This window comes from Dermochelys coriacea, chromosome 23 (assembly GCF_009764565.3).
Source record: "Dermochelys coriacea isolate rDerCor1 chromosome 23, rDerCor1.pri.v4, whole genome shotgun sequence".
In the NCBI taxonomy this organism is placed as follows: domain Eukaryota; kingdom Metazoa; phylum Chordata; order Testudines; family Dermochelyidae; genus Dermochelys; species Dermochelys coriacea.
In genome coordinates this window covers 14,920,827-14,941,781 of record NC_050090.1, presented here as the reverse complement: position 1 = coordinate 14,941,781, position 20,955 = coordinate 14,920,827, and the positions used below count along the sequence as shown (strand labels likewise).

General features: G+C 63.1%; 1 protein-coding gene across 2 annotated transcripts in view; it reads left to right on the top strand.

The window, feature by feature from the left end:
* The first annotated feature begins 4,997 nt into the window (after positions 1 to 4,997).
* KCNC3 (potassium voltage-gated channel subfamily C member 3) overlaps positions 4,998 to 20,955 on the top strand; it is a 28,534-nt gene continuing 12,576 nt past the window's right edge. For both annotated transcript variants that reach the window (XR_005290067.2, XM_043501108.1), the window contains exons 1-4: positions 4,998 to 5,316; positions 8,140 to 8,979; positions 15,208 to 16,147; positions 19,363 to 19,557. Coding sequence is in view for 1 of the 2 variants with exons in the window: in XM_043501108.1 (XP_043357043.1) it covers positions 8,377 to 8,979; positions 15,208 to 16,147; positions 19,363 to 19,557 (1,738 nt within the window). In the remaining variant the exon portion in view is untranslated. The remainder of the gene's footprint in view (positions 5,317 to 8,139; positions 8,980 to 15,207; positions 16,148 to 19,362; positions 19,558 to 20,955) is intronic.

Genomic DNA, 20,955 nt, shown 5'->3' with positions numbered 1-20,955 from the left:
CCATTCTGGGTCTGCACAGGGATCTGGGCCATAGGCAGGGCGAGGGGCTTAATCCCTAGGACCCTCACCCAGCTCACACAGCCCCTCAGCATCTGAGGCTGCACCACCAGGGGCCTGACAACAGTTCTCTGTGTCCCAGGATCTCACCACCCCAGGAATATCTCCCCATTGACCATTACCTTCTGCTCCCACTGGGGGTCCGAGGGGCCTGGCCCCAGGAGACTCCACACAGACATATAGGTTGGGGTCAGGAGTGGGAGCCTGTCCCCCTCCCCACCCATCTGGCTGACGGCGTCTATGGCCTTGGGACCCAGCAAGGGAGCTAGACACCGGGTCTTTTCCGCAGGGTCCCCCTGGTTCAAATCACCAGCCCGCTCAAAGGCAGTGAGATGGGCATCCACATCCCCCCCTCCTTAACCAGGGGCAGCAATTTAGTATTAGAACTGGCACCCCAGGGTCTATCCCCACTCACCCCTGGGAGGTCCCCTCTGCCTCTCTGCTCCACCATCGCCAGTTCATGCTGCTGCTGCTCCTGCAGCTCTTTCTCGGGCTCTCGCTGTCTCTCACGGTCCTCTTGCTACTTCGGACTCAGCTCCAATCCCGTCCGTCTCCGATCCCCCGATGGGGAACCTGATCGTGAAGACCCACGTCTGGTCGGGAACAGGAGTCTTGGGGATGCCTGGCTACTACTACAGCTGCTCCCAGATCCTGCTATAGCCCCATTTGGGGTCAGGAATCTGCTCCTTAGAGCGGTCGTCCTCCTCCAGCTGCACAATTAACTGTGCTTTGGGGAACTTTCCAGTGCTCAACCCTCTCTTTCTGCACAGGGTTACAATGTCCTTCTTGAGGAGATGGTGACAAGCCATCACTTTGCTCTTCCCAAGTTGCTGTGGACTCACAGGCCTGTGTGCTCTCAGCTCCCCACAGTCTCCAGGGAGAACCCCTAGTGTGCCAGCCCTTCTCGAGGTCACCACCTCTTTGCCAGGTCGAGCTGCAGACTCCTCCGCCCCTGGGACCGCTCGCTGCAATCCCCGGGGGACCCTGTTACTGCAAAAGTCCTTCTCTCTCCCAGGGCCAAGCCCCAGTCTCCTCCACCCCAGAGACTGCTCACAGCAGTTCCCATGGGGACCCCATTACTGCACAATCCTTCTCGCTGGTCACACACTCCCAGAGGTTAATCGCCACCCGAAACCGCTCCTCTTTGAGCCTTCAGCACACCTGGTCCTCATCAATCCCCCTTTATTTTACTGCTCCCCAGTCACTTACTGCAGGAAGCGCCATTCACGGGGTGCAGTACATCCCACTGCTACCACCAGCTGTCACGGAGTTCCCGGGTGATGCTCTGGAACTGCACCCTACGAAGCCAGGCAGGACTCTGGGGAAGTCTCCTCTCTGGGAGCAACCTGTCTGCAGGACACACAGCTCACAAAACTTCCACCTTTCTGGGGCTGACATTGGAGCATTCAGCATCCTCTGCCCCTCCAGGCACTTCCCACAGCGAGTCCACCCAGGTGGGGTCCTGGGGAAGCCAGAGGGTCCTGCCCCCCAACTCCACAGTCACACATGACTCTCAGCCAGCCAGTAAAACAAAAGGTTTATTAGACGACAGGAACATGGTCTAAACCAGAGCTTGTAGGTGCAGAGAATAGGACCCCTAAACTGGGTCCAATCTGGGGGGGCAGTGAGCCAGACAACCCCATCTGCACTTCACTCCTCGTCCCCAGCCAGCCCCAACTGACTCCCCCTCCAGCCCCCCCTCCTCTGGGCTTTGTCCCTTTCCCGGGCCAGGAGGTCACCGGATTCCTTTGTTCTCCAACCCTTTAGCTCTCACCTTGCAGGGAGGAAGGGCCCAGGCCATCAGATGCCAGGAAACAGGGTGTTGGCCCTTCTCTGTGTCCAGACCCCTGCACACACCTGCCCTCTAGGGCTCTGCAATGATCATACACCCTTATCCCACCACCTAGATACTTAAGAACTGCATAGGGGAAACTGAGGCACCCCCACAACATTCAGAGGTAAGATTAAGAACAGTCCCGCTTCATCACAACACGCTAACACAAGTATGCCCATCACCAGGGACCAGCTCGGTTCGCAGCGGGACTTTCTGCTGCCCCCGGGCCAGCCAGAGACGCCCTCCCACCATCTCTCCGCTGGCCACCAGCACAATCACACGGTGACTTACTGACCTGGCCCCTCCAAAACCTCCCCATCCCTCGGCCCAGCCTCCAAGGAGGGGTTGGGGCATCTGCAGGCCGGGGCTGATGCTGTCACTCTGGGATGGAGTCAGTTTCTGGCACATCATGTTCCCATGAATACCAGGCCATTTGCCATGTTCCCGGGCCGGACGGGGAACCAGCGGGCAGGCACATTCCCTGACTTTGTCGGGGAAACTGAGGCATGCACAGTACTCGTACAAAATAGTCCGAAAATTCCCACTTTGTCGCTGGTTCGTAACCCGACTTCTGTTGACTTTGGCAGGCTCCCTCCTTGGACTGCACCCCCACATCAACCAACCCCCCCCCTGCACCTACACACCCACACTGATTCTCCAGTGGAGCCCTGGGGGGCCCCGGGGCTGGTCCAAGCAGTCAATAAAGAGAGCTGGTTACCAAAGGCCTGAGTGGTCTTCATTGCTGGGCAAGCCTGGGGATTTGGGGGGGTACGGTGTTGGGGGCATAGGCAGGGGGCTGGGTGTTTGGGTGCAGGCAGGCCTGGAGGTTTGGGAGGTAGGATGTTGGGGGGCAGGTGGGGGACGGGGGATTTGGGGGGAAGGGTGTTGGGGCACATACAGGGGACTGGGGGATGCAGAGGTCAGGCCATACCACCAGATTGGGGGCGGAAGGTTCTCAGGGGTTTCAAGGGTCCCCCTGGGTACCTCCCTCCCAGCCCCTTCTCATCCAGTGATCCCTGCAACCCCCCACCCTCTCCCCTTAGCTGGTCCCCCCATTTTTCACCCCCCCATGCCTGGCACTCTGTGAGCCCCCATTCCTCCCTTCGTGCAGAAAACCTGCCCCAGAGCGAGAGATACCAGGAGCCCCAGCTCGGCCGCTCCCCGCATGGCAGGTGGGGAGGGGGGCTGAGCCCAGCAGCAGGTCCCTATGGCGGGGGGACAAATCTGGGCCTACAGGCTCTGCAGAGGGAGGGAGGGCAGTGCTGCAGGCCAGAGCCAGCCTGAGAAGGAATGGGTCAGGGGGGAGCAGGGGAGCTGGGGCAGAGAATTTGGGGCAGCCCCAGGCCAGGCTCTGCAGGTCCCAGGAGCTGGGCCCACGGGACCTTCGGGGCTGAGAAACTGTGAGCTTGGGTCGTAGAACTAGAACCCCTCCCCCCTCTCCCCAGTCTCTATCCCCATGTAGCGCCCCTCCCGCTTCCCCAGTCTCTAGCCCCATGTAGCGCCCCTCCCGCTTCCCCAGTCTCTAGCCCCATGTAGAGCCCCTCCCCCTTCCCCCGGTCTCTAGCCCCATGTAGAGCCCCTCATCCCACCCCAGTCTCTATCCCTGTGTAGAGCCCACATCAGTCGCCCTGGCCTGCTATTCTGGATGCTGCATTTCTGAATCCCAACAATGAAGGGATTGCGGAAGGGGGTAGGAGGTGGGGGGGGGGCTGGGGCCTGGAACAGGATCTGCTTGGCCTGGCCCCATCACCAGAGGAGCCCCCAGCACCGGCTGCTGAGTGTGACGATGGGCAGAGGCGGTGGATTATTCTGATTTGGGGCAGGGGGAGGGGGTGAATGTTTGGGAACAGGGCTCCTGGGGGGCAGGCGGGGAATCCGTGGAGGGGGAGACCTGGCACTATGGGGGGGGCATAGTGCCCATCTGTTTCCCCCTGCCAAACAATATTCAAGAGCCCCCGAATTAGTCCCTGAAAGGCCAAAAATCCACAAATGGGGGGAGCCTTGGCCTGTATGAATTATTAGCCCACGAGCCCCCTTCACCCCCCAGGGCTTCTGCCAGCCCAGAGCTGCCAGGGCCCTGCCCAGCCAGGGGGAGGGGGGTAACTAGTGACATCCAGGGGCCCCAACTCCAGGCCCCCCAATTACCAGCCCGAGTTAGGGGCAGTTAGAGGGTAGGACCCTAGCAGCTGTGAGAGTCTGTGTGTGTGTTACCTGTATGCTACCCATGTTTGCCTACCCGTGTGTGCACGTATGGGACCCATGTTTGCACAGGCATGTGTGAGAGAGACATGACTTTGCATGTGTGTGCTACCCATGTGTGCGTGTCACCAGTGTGTGCACGATGCTGGTTTGTGTGTGAAACGGGTGGATTTGGTTTTGTGTGCAACTTGGCGGGGGGGGGGTTAGTTGGGGTCCTTCTCTCCCCTCCCCCCAGCTCCCCTCCGCTCCAGACTCTTCAGGGTTAATGCAGTCACTTGCTGCCCCCAACCCCAATCCTGCCCCCCCACCAGACTGTGTGGTCCCCATTATCCCCCCTTGGTTTCCTCCAAGTGCCCCCATCTTTCCCCCCAGCGACTCCCCTTCCTCCCCAGCGACTCCCCGCACCTCTTCCCACCCAGAGCCCCCCTCTTCCCCCCAGCGACTCCCCCACCTCTTCCCTCCAGGGACTTCCCACAGTGAGTCCCCCTGCCTCTTCCCTCCCAGAGCCCCCCTCTTCCCCCCAGCAACTCCCCATCCCCCCAGCGACTCCCTCTGCCTCTTCCCACCCAGAGCCCCCCTATTCCCCGCAGGGACTCCCCCCTTCCCCGCAGCGACTCCCCCGCCTCTTCCCTCCAGGGACTTCCCCCAGTGACTCCCCCCGCCTCTCCATCCCAGCGGCCCCCCCCAATTTCTTTGCAGGGTCTTTAAGGTGACTCCGTATTCAAAGCAACGGCCCCACGTTAACTGGGCCAGCGCCCCCCCTGCCGTCCCCATATCGTAAGGGGGGGGTTTCAGTTACTGACCGTCTTCCCCCCCCCACGCCAGCAGCCGCCGACTGCGCCCCACTGACCTCTCGTGCCGGGGAGGGGGGGCAGATCAGAGCCCAGCCCTTCGCAGGCTCCAGCCCCCCCCTTGCCGAGCCAGCCCCCCCCGGAATGGCCAGGCTCCACCTCACGGGCGGTGATGTCATAGCAGGGTCCGCAGTCCCCGCAGCAGCAGCCGGGCTCCGCATCCCCAGCTTCGCCGCGGGGGGCGGGGGGGAGGGACCCAGAGCCAGGATCGGGCCCCGCCAGCAGGATCCGGCCGCCTTCGCCCCCCTCCGCCCTGCTCCGCCCGCCCCCCCCAGCACGCGGCCCGGCCCAGCCCGGCCCCCCCCCATAGACACACACACCGGGAGGTGGTGGAGCCGCCCCCCAAAATAACGGGGGGCGGGCGTTGACTGACAAGTGAGTATTAGCGGGGGAGGGAGGACGCAGAGGGGTGCAGAGGCGATGGGGGGATGGAGGGAGATGGAGGGGTACCTGGGGGATGGGGGTGCATTGGGGGGATGGGGTGTATAGGGGATGGGGTGCAATCGGGGATGGGGGTGCCTTGGGGGTTTGGGTGCATAAGGAATGGGGGTGCAATGGGGGATGGGGATGGATGACAGGTGTCTGCATGGAGGGAGGGGTGATTTCAGGAGCTCCTGGCTCAGCAGGCGCGGGGGCGGGGGGGAGCCTGGCCTGGAGGCTGCACCCCCCCCCCCCAAGAATTGACTGAGTATCTCTGGATTCGCGACTGGGGGAATCTCAGCCTTGGACAGATGGTGTGTGTGTGTCAGTGTGTGTGTGTGTGTGTGTGTTGGGGTGCGTGTGCGTCAGGGTGTATGTGTGTGTGTTGGAGGGTGTGTTTGTGTTGGTGGGTGTGTGTTTGAGGTGTGCGTGTGTGGGTGTGGGCGTGTGTCAGGGTGTGTGTTGGGGGTGTGTGTGCCAGGGCATGTGTGTGTGTCAGGATGTGTGTGTTTCAGGGTCTGTGTATGTCGGGCTATGTGTGTTGGGGGTATGTGTTGTGGTGCATGTGCATCAGGGGGTGTGTGTATGTTGTGTGTGTGTGTGTGTGTCTGTGTGTGTGTGTCAGGGGTGTGCGTGTCATGTGTTGGGATGTGTGTGTCAGTGTGTGTGTCTGGGTGTGTGTATCAGGGGGTGCTCTGGGATGCTGATGATTTTAGACACAGAAGAGGAACCCCAAAGGAGAGAAAGCAAGGGAATGCTCATACCCAGTGAACACACACACAGCATGCACAACCACAAGCACACACCAGCACATACACACACACAGTGCGCACATGCAAACAGAATACATATACACACATGCAAACATACACAGGGCACACACACACACAGTGAACACAAAGCACACACACACCAGCACATACACACACACACAGAGTGCACGCACACACACACACAGAGCCCACAGGCACACAGAGAGCACACACAACCACACACACACACACACATGCACACACCAGTGGACAAACACACAGTGCAAATACACACACACACCCACATGTATACACGCACATGTACACACCAACATGCATATGACACGCATGCACGCACACAAACACAAACTCACAGTGCATGCACATGCCAAGTGCACTTGCACACACACACACACACAAACACACAGAGTCAGCGAGTTCCTGGAGGCCTCCCCTGGGATGTTCCCTGAGCAGGGCCAGTCCGGACCCCCGGGGCTGGGCTGGGGGCCCTGCCCCTGCCACTCAGCTCGGGGGCAGGGGGCAAACCCACACACTGGGGCAATTGAAAGAAGGGAGGGGGCAGAACGGGGAGACCTCTCTGTTCCAGCAATCTTAGGGATCCCACACCCAGCCCCCCCACACTGGAACTACTCCCAGCCCCACTAGAATCCCCCCACATCCAGCCCCCTGAACCCCCACCCCCACAACTTCTCCATATCCAACCCCCCCAGAACTACCCCTAGCCCCCTTGAACCTCCCAAACACCCAGCCCCACCCCCACAACCCTTCCACATCCAACCCCCCCAGAACTGCCCCCAGCCCTCCTGAATCCCCCCCACATCCAGACCTCCTGACCCCCACACCCAGCCCCACTCCCCCACCCCCCCAGAACCCCCCACATTCAGCCCCCTGGAATGCCCCCTACCAGAAAGCTGACACCCAGCTCCAGAGACCCCCTTCAGGGCACCCCCCACCCCAATACCCCATACACCCAGCCCCCACTTGGCACGCACCCCGTGTACCAGCCCAGTCCCCCCCTCAGGATCTCCCCCAGTCCCAGAGTCTTCCTCTTTTACCCCACCTCAGGACCCCCCGCACTCAGCCATCCCATAGCCCCCCACAGCCCAGCTGCAGCAGGTTCTGGGTGCAGGGGGGGCTTAACCCCCCCAATCTGCTGAGGCAGCTGTCCCGGCTCCCAGGCGCCCACCCCCCCCCCCGCTCCTGCCCTTGCTGCACTCACCTGAGGCGGAGGCGGGGGAGATCAGGTCAGGGGGGCAGCTCAGCCGGGGGGGGAGTGGCATTGGGGGGGCAGCTCAGCAGCCTTTCTGGGGGGGGGTCCCTGCAACCCCTGTGAGGTTTTTATGCCTCCTTCCCAGTCACTCCTGGAGTGGGGAGGGGGGAGCCGCTAGCCTCAGTTACACAAGAGTCCCTGGGAAGGACATGGGCGGGGGGGGGGGAGGCTGCAGAGAGTTTGCAGCAAAAGTTAGAGGGGGGGAGGGCGAGGGAAGTAGCCCCCCCAGGTGAAAGCTGAGCGGGGGGGGAATGACTGCAGGCTCTGGACCACCCCCCTTTTGAGTGCACAGCCACTGGGGGGGGGAGCAGAGATTGCAGCAACTTGTCCTGGGGGAGGAGTGCAGCGTTCCCCCATCCCAGTCCCCAGCCCCAAAGTCCCACCCCTTGCCCTGCCAGCCGGGACCCTGGGGGTCGAGGGGGATGGGACGGATGGCCAGGTCCAAGCTGGGGGGCACAAGCACGGGAATGGGGTCAGATACAGAGGCGGGGGGGCAGGAGCAGGGAGAGTTGGGGTGGGGGGTCTGTTTGGGGGAAGGGTCCCTGATCTGAAACCCAAACACATCCTGAAAAGGAACAGAAAGAGAGAAAGTGCAGGGATGGAGGGAAAGGGAAAGGCTCGGTGGAGGGATGGAGGGGACGGAGGGATGGAGGGAATGGGAAAGGCTCGGCGGAGGGCTGGAGCCCGCACTAACCTTGCCCCACTTCTCTCTCTCTCTCTCTCTCTCTCTCTCAGCGCCTGCTGCCTGCCAGCTTCTCTGTATCTCTCCAAACTCCAGCCCCTCCCGGCACCCTCTCTCTCGTCCAGGATCCTGACCTCCCCCACACACCTTGGTCCTGCCCCCCCCCCCGCCGGGGGCAAGTGGAGGCGGGCCTGTGATGACGCCTCCCCCGTGGAGCGCCCTGATTTGACTGCCCCCCTTCCCTTCCCCCCCGCCGCGTGCCGGGGGGCGCGCCGTGCCCGCCCCCCCCAATGCTGAGCTCAGTGTGCGTCTCCTCCTTCCGCGGGCGCAAGCCGGGCAGCCAGGCGCCAGCCAAGTCATGCGCCAGGGGGGACATGGGCCGGCACGAGGACAGCGAGAAGATCGTGATTAACGTGGGGGGGGTGCGGCACGAAACCTACCGCAGCACCCTGCAGACCCTGCCCGGCACCCGCCTGGCCTGGCTCACCGAGCCCGATGCCTGCAGCAACTTCGACTACGACCCGGCCGCCGACGAGTTCTTCTTCGACCGCCACCCTCAGGTCTTCGCCTACGTCCTCAACTACTACCGCACGGGCAAGCTGCACTGCCCGGCCGACGTGTGCGGCCCGCTCTTCGAGGAGGAGCTGGCCTTCTGGGGCATCGACGAGACCGACGTGGAGGCCTGCTGCTGGATGAACTACCGGCAGCACCGGGACGCAGAGGAAGCGCTCGACAGCTTCGAGGCCCCCGAGACCCTGGAGGAGGAGGACACCGCCGGCGACCTCAAGCGGCTCTGCCTGCAGGAGGATGGGCGCCAGGCCGGCTGGTGGCGCCGCTGGCAGCCCAAGGTCTGGGCGCTCTTTGAGGACCCGTACTCCTCCAAGATGGCCAGGGTAAGGGGGGGGCACGTGGGGCCGGGGTGCGTGGGCCGAGGTTGCGGTGGGCGCCTGCAAGGGGACGGTGCTTGGCTTGGACAGGGGCGCAAAGGCCAGCTTGAGTGGGCATGGGGACAGTGTTGGGGTCAGAGGGAGTGCAGGGTCAAGGTGAGTGTGCATGAGGGTTGGGCAAGGGGTGCTGGGAGCATGCCAGGGCATGTGCGTGTGCCAGGGTCAACATAAGTGTGGGAGGGGATAGTGCAAGGGTCGCTGTAGGTGTGCACATGAATAGTGCAAGGGGCAGTTTCAGTGTGCAAGGGTATGTGTGCCACAGTCAATGTGAGTGCATGAGGAAATAGTGCATATGTTCGTTTGAGTGTGCAAGTGTGTGTGCGCCAGGGTCTGTGTGCATGAAGGAATAGCACAAGTGTCAATTTCAGTGTGCAAGGATGTGTGCACCCAAGTCAGTGTGAATGTGTGATGGGATAGTGCAAGTGTCAATGTGAATGTGCAAAGGTAGGTATACCAGGGTCAATGAGAGTGTAGGAGGGAATAGTGCAATGGTCAGTGTTAGTGTGCAAGGATGTGCACCAGGGTCAATGTAAGTGTGCAGGGGATAATGCAGTGGTCAGTATGACTGTGCAAGTGTGTGCGCACCATGGTCAATATGGGTGTGCAAGGGAATAGTGCAAAAGTCAATGTGAGTATGCACCTATGTGTGCACCAAAGCTAGAGTGAGTCTGAGTGAATAGTGCAAGTGTCAGTGTGAGCATCTAAGTGTGTGCATGTCAAGGTCAGCATGAGTGTGCAATGCAGTTCATGCAAGGGTTCTTTCAAGTGTGCACAGATGAGTGTGCAAGGGGTGTGCCCGTGTAGGCATTATGGTGTGTGAGTGTAAATGGGACACAGGGCGTGAGAGGTGCTGGTGTGTGCAAGGAAGGAGAGAGGTGGGTGTGTAAGAGAAGGCAGGAGTGGTGACAAAGAACCAGGGGGCACCAGAGGGTGCTTGTGCAAAAAGGAAATAAAGTGAGCAAGTGTTGAAGGGACTGAGTGTGCAACTGGCAGCAGGCAGGGGCCTGAGGGGGTGCAAGTGGCATGGGGGAGCTCCTAGGCTAATACCTGGGGTGAGGGTCTGGGATCCTTATGGGGGGATCTGACCCCCAGCAGGGGGTAACATGCCCAGTCAGACCCCTTGGGGGGAGACAATGAGTTCCCGGGGGGGTCAGTTTATGGCCCAGCCCCCCTGCTTATCCCTTTCCCCGCCGCCCCAGCCCCCCTGCACCCCTGTCACCCCCATACATGCAGCTGCCCCAGCTTTCCCTGCAGCCCTGTTCCGACTCCCTGCACCCCCCAGCACTGCCTTGTCCCAGCCCCCTGCACCTCCAGCACAGCCCTGGCCTGGCCCCATGCACCCCCAGCACCGCCCTGTCCTGGCCCCCCCTGCAACCCCCAGCACAGCCCTGTCCCAGCTCCCTGCACCCCCCAGTCTCGGCTCCCCCTGCACCCCCCAGCACAGCTCTGTCCCAGTCCCCTGCACCCCCAGCACAGCCCTGTCCTGGCCCCATGCACCCCTCAGCACAGCTCTGTCCCAGCCCCCCTAAACCCCCCCAGCTCAGGATCACTTTGAGGACAGCGGCTGGCGCTGGCTCTGCGCTGGGCTGGTTCTGCAGAGGCAGCGGGTCGGGGGGGGGACTGCACTGCAGTCTGCATCCAGGCCAGCTTGCCATGCCCCCCCCGCCATGATGCACCTCAGCCCCCCCACCCAGCAGTGCCCTGGTGCAGCCGGTTCTGCCAGATGCACAGAGTGATCCCCCCACTCCTTGCCCTGTCAGCTGCTGCTCTGGAGGTGGGGGTGGGGAAAAGTTAGCTCCAAGGGACCCTGGGTGGGGGTAATGAAATGGGGGCTCCCCACTGGGCCCCTCTCCTCTAGTGACTTGGTCCAAGGGCAAGGAGGGAGAGAGGGAGTGAGTGGCAGATGGACGGAGGGATGGGGAAGGGGAGGGGCAGATGAATGGACGGAGGGAGGGACAGATGGACAGTTTGAGGGGCAGATGGACGGATGAATGGGGGGGCAGAGGTGAGGCTGGAGGGATAGGGGGTGGGTGGATGGATGGACGGATAGAGGGATGGATGGACGGAGGGACAGGTAGTGGGGCAGGTGGACGGATGAATGGATAGAGGTGCAGGTGGATGGACGGATAGCAGGGTGGATGAACAGGTAGCCAGGCAAGTGGAGAAATGATGGGTAGAGGGGTGGGTGGACGGAGGGACAGATAGCGGGGCAGATGGACAGATGGATGGTTAGAGAAACAAGTGAATGGCGCGACGGGTAGAGGGGTGGATGAATGGACGGGGAGAGGGGCGGGTGGATGGATGGACAGAGGGACAGGTAGAGGGGTGGGTGGATGGAGGGACAGGTAGCAGGGTGGGTGGACAGACGGACAGGTAGAGGAGTGGATAGATAGATGGAGGGACAGGTAGAGGGGTGGATGAATGGATGGGTAGAGGGGTGGATGGATGGACGGACGCATAGGGGGTGGATGGATGAACGGATGGGTAGAGGGGTGGATGGATAGAGGCGTAGAGGGGAGGGAAGGATGGATGGGTAGAGGGGTGGATGGATGGACAGGTAGAAGGGCGGGTGGATGGATGGATGGGTAACGGGGTGGGAGGACAGATGGATGGGTAGAGGGGTGGGTGGGTGGATAGATGCATAGAGGGGAGGGACGGATGGATGGGTAGAGGGGCAGATGGACGGATGGACAGGTAGAGGGGCGGATGGATGGATGGGTAGGGGGGAAGTGGAGGGATGGACAGATAGATGGATGGATGGACAGGTAGCCAGGCTGGTGGACGGAGGGATGGGTAGAAGGGTGGATGGACAGGTAGAGGGGTGGGTGGATGGATGGATGGATGGATGGATGGCAGGGCGGGTGGACAGATGGACAGGTAGAGGAGTGGATGGATAGATGGAGGGACAGGTAGAGGGGTGGATGAATGGATGGGTAGAGGGGTGGATGGATGAACAGACGCGTAGGGGGTGGATGGATGGATGGATGGGTAGAGAGGTGGAGGGATGGACGGGAAGAGGGGTGGAGGGATAGACGGGTAGCGGGGTGGGAGGACGGATGGATGGATAGAGGGGTGGGTGGATGGATGGATGGGTAGAGGGGCAGATGGATGGATGGATGGGTAGCAGGGTGCATGGACAGATGGATAGGTGGGGGGGAAGTGGAGGGATGGACGGATGGGGGGTGGGTGAGTGGATGGATGGATGGACAGGTAGCCAGGCTGGTGGACGGACGGATGGGTAGAAGGGTGGATGGACAAGTAGAGGGGTGAACGGATGGATGGATGGATGGATGGATGGATGGATGGATGGATGGATGGATGAGTAACAGGGCGGATGGACAGATTGGACAGATGGATGGGTAGGAGGGAAGTGAATGGATGGATGGATAGAAGGGTGGGTGGACTGGTTGAGGGGCAGGTGGATGGATGGATGGATGGATGGATAGCCAGGCAGGAGGGACAGATGGACAAGTAGAAGGGTGGATGGAGGGACGGAGGGGTGGGTAGTGGGGCGGATGGGTGGGTAGAGGGGCAGGTGGATGGATGGATGGATGGACGGTTAGTGGGATGGATGGATAGAAGGGCGGACGGATGGGTGGATGGATGGATGGATGGATGGATGGATGGACAGGTAGAGTGGCAGATGGATGGATGGATGGATAGCCAGGCAGGAGGGACAGATGGACAAGTAGAAGGGTGGATGGAGGGACGGAGGGGTGGGTAGTGGGGCGGATGGGTGGGTAGAGGGGCAGGTGGATGGATGGATGGATGGATGGACGGGTAGTGGGGTGGACAGATGGATGGATGGACAGGTAGAGGGGCGGATTGACGGATGGACAGGTAGAAGGGCAGATGGGTGGGTAGTGGGGCGGATGGATGGATGGACGGGTGGATGGATGGACGGGTAGTGGGGTGGACAGATGGATGGATGGACAGGTAGCTGGATGGATGGACAGGTAGAGGGGTGGATGGGTGGGTAGTGGGGCGGGTAGCTGGATGGATGGATGGATGGATGGATGGATAGCAGGGTGGATGGACGGAAGGATGGGTAGAAGGGCGGATGGGTGGGTAGAGGGGCAGGTGGATCGATGGATGGATGGGCGGATAGAAGGGTGGATGGGTGGGTAGTGGGGTGGATGGATGGATGGATGGATGGATGGATGGATGGATCGTGGGGTGGGTGACACACACGGACACACACGGATACGGACACACATGGACCGAGATAGACATGGATGGACATGGACACATAGGCACACAGACACACACGGACACACACAGATGCACACAGACACACACACGGACGCACATGGACACAGATGCACATGGACCGAGATGGACATACACGGACATGGAAGGACACAGACACATATGCGCACACACACGGACACACATGGATGCACACAGATATGAAAATGGACTGACACAGATAGAGATGGACACATATGGACACAGACACCATGGGCACACACAGATAGACACGGACACGCACCCACACGGACACACGCACACACAGACACACACACAGATGGACACAAACGGACACACGGATGGACACACACATGCATATGGACACACACAGCAGTGAACACAGACACAGCAATGGACACATACACATGGGAACACAGTTGTGTGCACGCACACACACACACACACACTGGCCACAGCCCCCTTGCAATGGAAGAAGACTGCCGTGGGGGGGAGGGGTGCCGGGGGGAGTCGGGACATGGCACAGTGGGAGGACTGGAGGCTGGTATGGGGGGCAGTGGGGGGCTCAGGGATGCTGGGGAGCAGCGGGGGGCTGGGACGGGGTGCAGTGGGGGGGAATTGGGGGACTGGGACAGGGCGCAGTGGAGGGCTTGGGGAGGCTGGGGCGCAGTGGGAGGCTCAGGGAGCAGGAGGGGCTGGGACGGGGTGCAGTGGGGGGAATTGGGGGCTGGGACGGGGTGCAGTGCGGGGCGCGGGGAGGCTGGGGAGCAGTGGGGGGGCTCAGGGAACAGGAGGGGCTGGGACGGGGTGCAATGGGGGGACTCTTTAGGATCCACCCAGATAAACTGCCCGGGGGGCCAGCGTGATACACCCCCGCCCCCCCGCGTGCTGGTGGCCAGGTCTCCAGAGCTCTTGAGTTTATTTATAGACGTCCCCCCCACCACCACCCCCCGGGCCGCCCTGACCCATGGGGGGGAGAGGAGCTGGTCGCCCACCAGGGGGCGCTGGACCGGCCCGCAGCTCAGCTCGCGCTGCAGCAGCGAATCCCGCAAACTCGTCACAATCCGCTCACCGCAGCCCCCCCCGTGTGCCCCCCCGTACCCGCAGCTCCCCCCGCGACTCCCCCCCGCACCCCCTGTGTGTGCCCCTCCGTCCCGCAGCCACGCCCCCCGGTGTGTCTACCCCGGCCCGTGCCCCCCCCACCCGCGACCCCCCGCGGCCCGTGTGTGCCCCCCGAAGCCCTCCCGGCCACGTGTGTCCCCCTCCCGGACCCCACCCCCACCCCGCGGCACGGTTCCGCCAGATCCTAGCACCCTCTTCTCACCTGGAGGGGGGGAGCAGCCGCGGAGCCGGTGACTCCCCCTCCCCCCGTGGGTTCTGATCATCTCCCCAGTTAACAGAGCTGGGAGCCAGGACTCCTGGGTTCTGTCCTGGCTCCGGGAGGGGTGAGGGTCCGGTAGGTTAGAGCGGCGGGGGGGGGGGCTGGGAACCAGGACGCCTGGGTTCTCTCCCAGCTCTGTTTGGTGTCTCCCCTGTATTAAGCAGAAATACTGGTGCTCATTCAGTCCCGGGGGGGAGGCTGAGGGTTGCCCCTCCCACTGGAAATCTGGGGGGGCTCCATGTTTCCCCAAAACTCCCCCATGTGCAAATGCTCACGCTGCCCAGAGTGACCTCTGGGTATAAATGGGGCCATTGGAAAATGGGGGGGGGAATCCAGGATTCCTGGGGTCTTTCCCTCTGCGGGGCGCTGGCTCCCATCCGGCCCCAGGGCGGGGACCGGCTGGCTCAGGGGCTGGGGCATGGGGGGGATCCCAGTCTTGCTGGGGGTCTCCCCTCTCCGGGAGGGGAGGTGTTCCAGATTTCTAGAACGGGGCGACTAACAATCCTCTGTGTTTGCCCCCCATCCTCACCCCCCCACACTCCCTTCCCCGGCCGCCCTTTGCCCTTCCCCCACCCCCTCTCCAGTACGTGGCCTTCGCCTCCCTCTTCTTCATCCTCCTCTCCATCACCACCTTCTGCCTGGAGACACACGAGGCCTTCAACCGCGTCATCAACAAGACGGAGACGGTGGCGGTGGCCAACGGGACGGCCACCCAGGTGGCGGTGGAGGTGGAGACGGAGCCGTTCCTCACCTACGTGGAGGGAGCCTGCGTGATCTGGTTCACCTTCGAGTTTCTCATGCGGGTCTGCTTCTGCCCGGACAAGCTGGAGTTCATCAAGAGCAGCCTCAACATCATCGATTTTGTGGCCATCCTGCCCTTCTACCTGGAGGTGGGCTTGCGGGGCCTCTCTTCCAAGGCGGCCAAGGACGTGCTGGGCTTCCTCCGGGTGGTGCGTTTCGTGCGGATCCTGCGGATCTTCAAGCTGACCCGGCACTTCGTGGGGCTGCGGGTGCTGGGCCACACGCTCCGGGCCAGCACCAATGAGTTCCTGCTGCTCATCATCTTCCTGGCCTTGGGCGTCTTGATCTTCGCCACCATGATCTACTACGCCGAGCGCATCGGGGCCGACCCGGACGACATCACGGGCAGCAAGCACACCGACTTCAAGAACATCCCCATCGGGTTCTGGTGGGCCGTGGTGACCATGACCACCCTGGGCTACGGAGACATGTACCCCATGACCTGGTCGGGCATGCTGGTGGGGGCGCTGTGCGCCCTGGCCGGGGTGCTGACCATCGCCATGCCCGTGCCCGTCATCGTCAACAACTTCGGCATGTATTACTCCCTGGCCATGGCCAAGCAGAAGCTGCCCAAGAAGAAGAACAAGCACATACCCCGGGCGCCCCAGCCCGGCTCGCCCAACTACTGCAAGCCCGAGGGAGCCCCCGGCCCCCGACCCGGCCCCCCCGCCACCGACGCTTGCCCCCTGGCCCAGGAGGAGATCATCGAGATCAACCGGGCAGGTAGGGGGTCCTGCCCCACGGGGATCCCTGCCCCGCGCCCTTCCCAAGGGCGAGCTCTGCCCCGAGCCCTGCCCCATTGTGATCCCAGCCCTGTGCCCTGCGCCGTGCCCTGCCCCGTGGGGATCCCTCCCCCGTGCCCTGCCCCACAGCGATCCCAGCCTCATGGGATCCCACCTTTACTCCACACTGCCCCACGGGGATCCCTGCCCCGCACCCTTCCCAAGGGCAAGCTCTGGCCCGAGCCCTGCCCCGTGGTGATCCCTGCCCCGTGCCCTGCCCCACAGCGATCTCAGCCTCATGGGATCCCACCTTTACTCCACACCCTGCCCCATGGGGATTCCATCCCCACACCTTGCCCCATGGCGATCCCAGCCCCATGCCCTGCCCCACAAGACTCCCAGCTCCACAGCACTCTTCATCCAGGTGGATATAACTGTCCAGGCCCTAGGCCGAGCTCTCCCGGCCCTGGGCTCCCGCTGCTCGGGCAGGGGGCCGGACTCTGGCCACAGCAGAACCTCCCTAGGGTGCTGCTGCCGTTTGGTGTAGGGCTGCTAGCCCCACCCCACACCCCCCAGGGATACCCTGCCCCAGCCTCACACCCTGCACCTGCCAGCCCCATGGGACCCACCCCTAAACCACTGCAGGGCTCCGACCCTCTGTTACAGCCCCAGCTTTGGAACATCCTCTGGGAGGCCCCTGTTAGGGGGCCAGATCCCACCCCCCAGGTGTCACGCTCCAGCCACAGTCAGCCCCACGGCTTCTCACCCCCTTAATAGGCTGGACCCCTGGGCCTGAGCCCCCGTGAGTTCCAGGCAATGAGTCGCCCAGCCCCACGGAATCCCTGTCACACACACACCCTGCCCCATGGTGATGCCAGCCCCACACAACACCTGCACCATGGTGATCCCAGCCCCATGGGATCCCAGCCCCACACCACACCCTGCTCTATGGTGATGCCAGCCCTACACCACACCCTGCCCCACAGGATCCCTGCCCCATGAGATCCCAGCCTCACACACCTGCCCCATGGTGATCCCAGCCCCATGAGATCCCAGCCCCACACCACACCCTGCCCTATGGTGATGCCAGCCCCACACCACACCCTGCCCCATGGGATCCCAGCCCCACACGACACCTGCCCCATGGTGATCCCAGTCCCATGGGATCCAAGCACCACACCACACCAGAGCCCCACAGGATCCCTGCCCCATGGAATCCCAGCACCACACCATGCCCCAGAGGATCCCTGCCCCAGTCTTTCTGCCCAAACTGGGGAGATGCGCCTCAGCCCCCCGAGGTGAGGCAGAGAGCCCATCTCCCTCCAGATCTGCCCTCATCTTCTCTGGTGCTCTGAGCCAGCTGACAGCCCCAGTGTTCGCCACCCCTTCCACCCCCCAACACGCCAGGGAAACTGAGGCATGCATAGGGTTCAATTCCCACTTTGACATGCCCCTGCCCTGCCCCATCCCGAATGCAGCTGGGGGGCACCAGCCCCTCCCCAGTCACACACCCCCGCTACCCATGATAGCACAGCATCTTCCCCCAGCTCCCCTTGGACAGCTCCGATCCTGCCCCACAGACCAGACCTCAGTGGGGCTCGGACCCTCCCATCATGTAGAGTGAATCCAGGGCTCCCGCTAGGCTGGGAGAGCCAGGGGCTGTGGGTCAGGAGTGAGGGGCACTAACAGGACTGGGGAGGGCAAGACTGGGCTAGCAGGGGGCTGTGCCAGGAGTGTGCACTGTGCCGGGTGTGCACAGGGGAGTGTGCTGTGCCAGGTGTGTGTGCAGAGATGGGTGTGCACTGTGCCAGGTTGTGTGCGGAGATGGTTGTGCATAGGGGTGTGCATGGTGATGGGTGTGCACAGGTAGTGCACTGTTCCAGGCATGTGTGTGGCGATGGGTGTGCACAGGTGTGTGCGCTGCAATGGGTGTGCACAGGGGTGTGCGCTGTGCCAGGTGTGTACAGGTATGTGCACGGTGATAGGTGTGCACAGGGGTGTGCGTGGTGATGGGTGTGCACATGAGTATGTGTGGCAATGGGTGTGTACCAGGGTGTGCACTATTCTAGACACGTGCAAGGCGATGGGCATGCACAGGGACATGCGGTGATGGGTGTGCACAGGGCGTGTGAGGTGATGTGTGTGTACAGGGGCATGTGCAGCAATGGGTGTGCACATGGGCATGTGTGGCAATGGGTGTGCACATGGGCATGTGTGGCGATGGGTGTGCACAGGGGCATGCGCGGCGATGGGTGTGCACGGGGCGTGTGCGGTGATGGGTGTGTACAGGGGCATGCGCAGCAATGGGTGTGCTCAGGGGCGTGCGCTGTGCCAGGTGTGTACAGGCATGTGCACAGTGATAGGTGTGCACAGGGGTGTGCGTGGTGATGGGTGTGCACATGAGTGTGTGTGGCAATGGGTGTGTACCAGGGTGTGCACTATTCCAGACACGTGCAAGGCGATGGGCATGCACAGGGGCATGCGGTGATGGGTGTGCACAGGGCGTGTGAGGTGATGTGTGTGCACATGGGCATGTGTGGCGATGGGTGTGCACAGGGGCATGTGTGGCGATGGGTGTGCACAGGGGCATGCGCGGCGATGGGTGTGCACGGGGCGTGTGCGGTGATGGGTGTGTACAGGGGCATGCGCAGCAATGGGTGTGCTCAGGGGCGTGCGTGGCAATGGGTATGCACAGGCATGTGCAGCACGTCTCGTCTGTTGTGTGGGTGCCGAGGGTCCGTGTGACGTGGCCGCACAGGGCGATGGCTCTGGCCCGGTGTGGGTCGTGCACTCGCGGTGCCGTGTTCCGGGGGGGGGTTGTCAGCGCTGGTGGGGGGGCCTCGGCTTTCACACCTGCAGCAGCCTGTTCCCACAATGCTCTGGGGCAGGAGCATATGGGCCCGCTGAGGACTTGAGGGGGAGGGGGGACAAGAGCAGATGGTGCCACATGGACTGGTCACATACAGCAACCCCCCCTCCTGCTGGGACCCTGGGGGGGCTGGGAGCCAGGAGTCCTGGGTTCTCTCCCCAGCTCTGGGAGGGGAGCAGGGTTTGGTGCTTAGAGCGGGGAGCCAGGACTCCTGGGTTCTCTCCGCAGCAATGAGAGGGGAGCGGGGTCTGGTGGTTAGAGCGGGGAGGGGGCTGGGAGCCAGGACTCCTGGGTTCTCCCCCAGGGCGAGGTCTCGGCTCCCCTGACCCGGGTGGTGTCGCTGGCAGACTCCAAGCAGAACGGGGATGCGGCGAAGGCGGCGCTGGCCAATGAGGACTGTCCCACCATCGACCAGGCCCTGTCCCCCGAGGAGAAGTCGCCCGTCACCCCCGCGGCCCATGAGCGCTACAGCCACGACCGCGCCTGCTTCCTGCTGACGGCCGGCGAGTTCGGGCCGGCGCCCGACGGCAACATCCGCAAAGGTGACCCCCCGCCCGGCCCCCAGTGCAGCCTGGCCCCCAACGGCCTCCTGGTTAGCCCCCCCATCCAGCTCCCAACAGCCCCCTGTGCAGCACCCCCACCCGACCTGCAGCCCCTGCCCAGCCCCCAACAGCCCCCTGGGCAGCCCCCCCTCAGTCCCCAACAGCCCCCTGGGCAGCCCCCCCGCCCGACCTGCAGCCCCTGCCCAACCCCCAACAACCCCCTGGGCAGCCCCCCCTCAGTGCCCAACAGCCCCCTGGGCAGCCCCCTCGCCCGACCTGCAGCCCCTGCCCAGCCCAGCCCCCAACAGCACCCTGGGCAGCCCCCCCACCCGACCTGCAGCCCCTGCCCAGCCCCCAACAGCCCCCTGGACAGCCCCCCATCCAGCCCCCAACAGCCCCCTGGGCAGCACCCCCGCCCGACCTGCAGCCCCTGCCCAGCCCAGCCCCCAACAGCACCCTGGGCAGCCCCCCCACCCGACCTGCAGCCCCTGCCCAGCCCCCAACAGCACCCTGGGCAGCCCCCCCACCCGACCTGCAGCCCCTGCCCAGTCCCCAACAGCCCCCTGTGAAGCCCTCCCTCAGCACCCTGTGCAGGCCTCTATGCAGCCCCCAGCAGCCCCTGCCCAGCCCCCCAACTGGGCAGCCCCTCCACCTGACCTGCAGCCCCCCCCTCAGCCCCCAACAGCCCCCTGTGCAGCCCCCCCTCAACCCACTGGGCAGCCCCCCCGTCCAACATGCAGCCCCCCAACAGTCCCCTGTGCAGCCCCCCCGCCCAACCTGCAGCCCCCCCTCAGCCCCCAACAACCCCCTGGGCAGCCCCTCCCACGCAACTTGCAGCCTCCCATCCAGCGCCCTCTGTGCAGCCCCCAACCTGACCACCCCCAGCTCAACCCCTGCACACATCCACCCCCCCACTGACCTCTGCTCCCCCACCCCCTTCAAGCCCCTTGTGACCGACTTCCACAGGGTACCCCCAAGCCATCCATCTCAGGCCCCCCGGGCTGCTGTGACAAGCTGCAGACCTCACAAAGCCCCCAGCTGCACGTCCACCAAGGCTCCTCCCCAGCCCCGCAGCCTGGGACCCCAGAGCAGTACCGGCTCACCCCGGTCAACGCCCGGCCGGGGTCAGTTTATAGGGGACGAGGCACCCGACCCCCCTAGCACCTCGACCCCAAAGCCCACGGGTTTTAGGTCCCATAGAAACCAGATTTATGACCTGCCGACAGACCGATGTTCGGGGGGATAAGTGGTGAGCGTCCCCATCACCTACGAAATAAACCCAGCCTGCAAGCTGGGCTGTATAAACCCGGTTGGATTTGAACCCAGCCGGTGTCTCACCCCGGGGGGGATTTGCCTCGGACCCCATCTCCCCTTCCCCAGTTCAGTTCAGGAGACTCA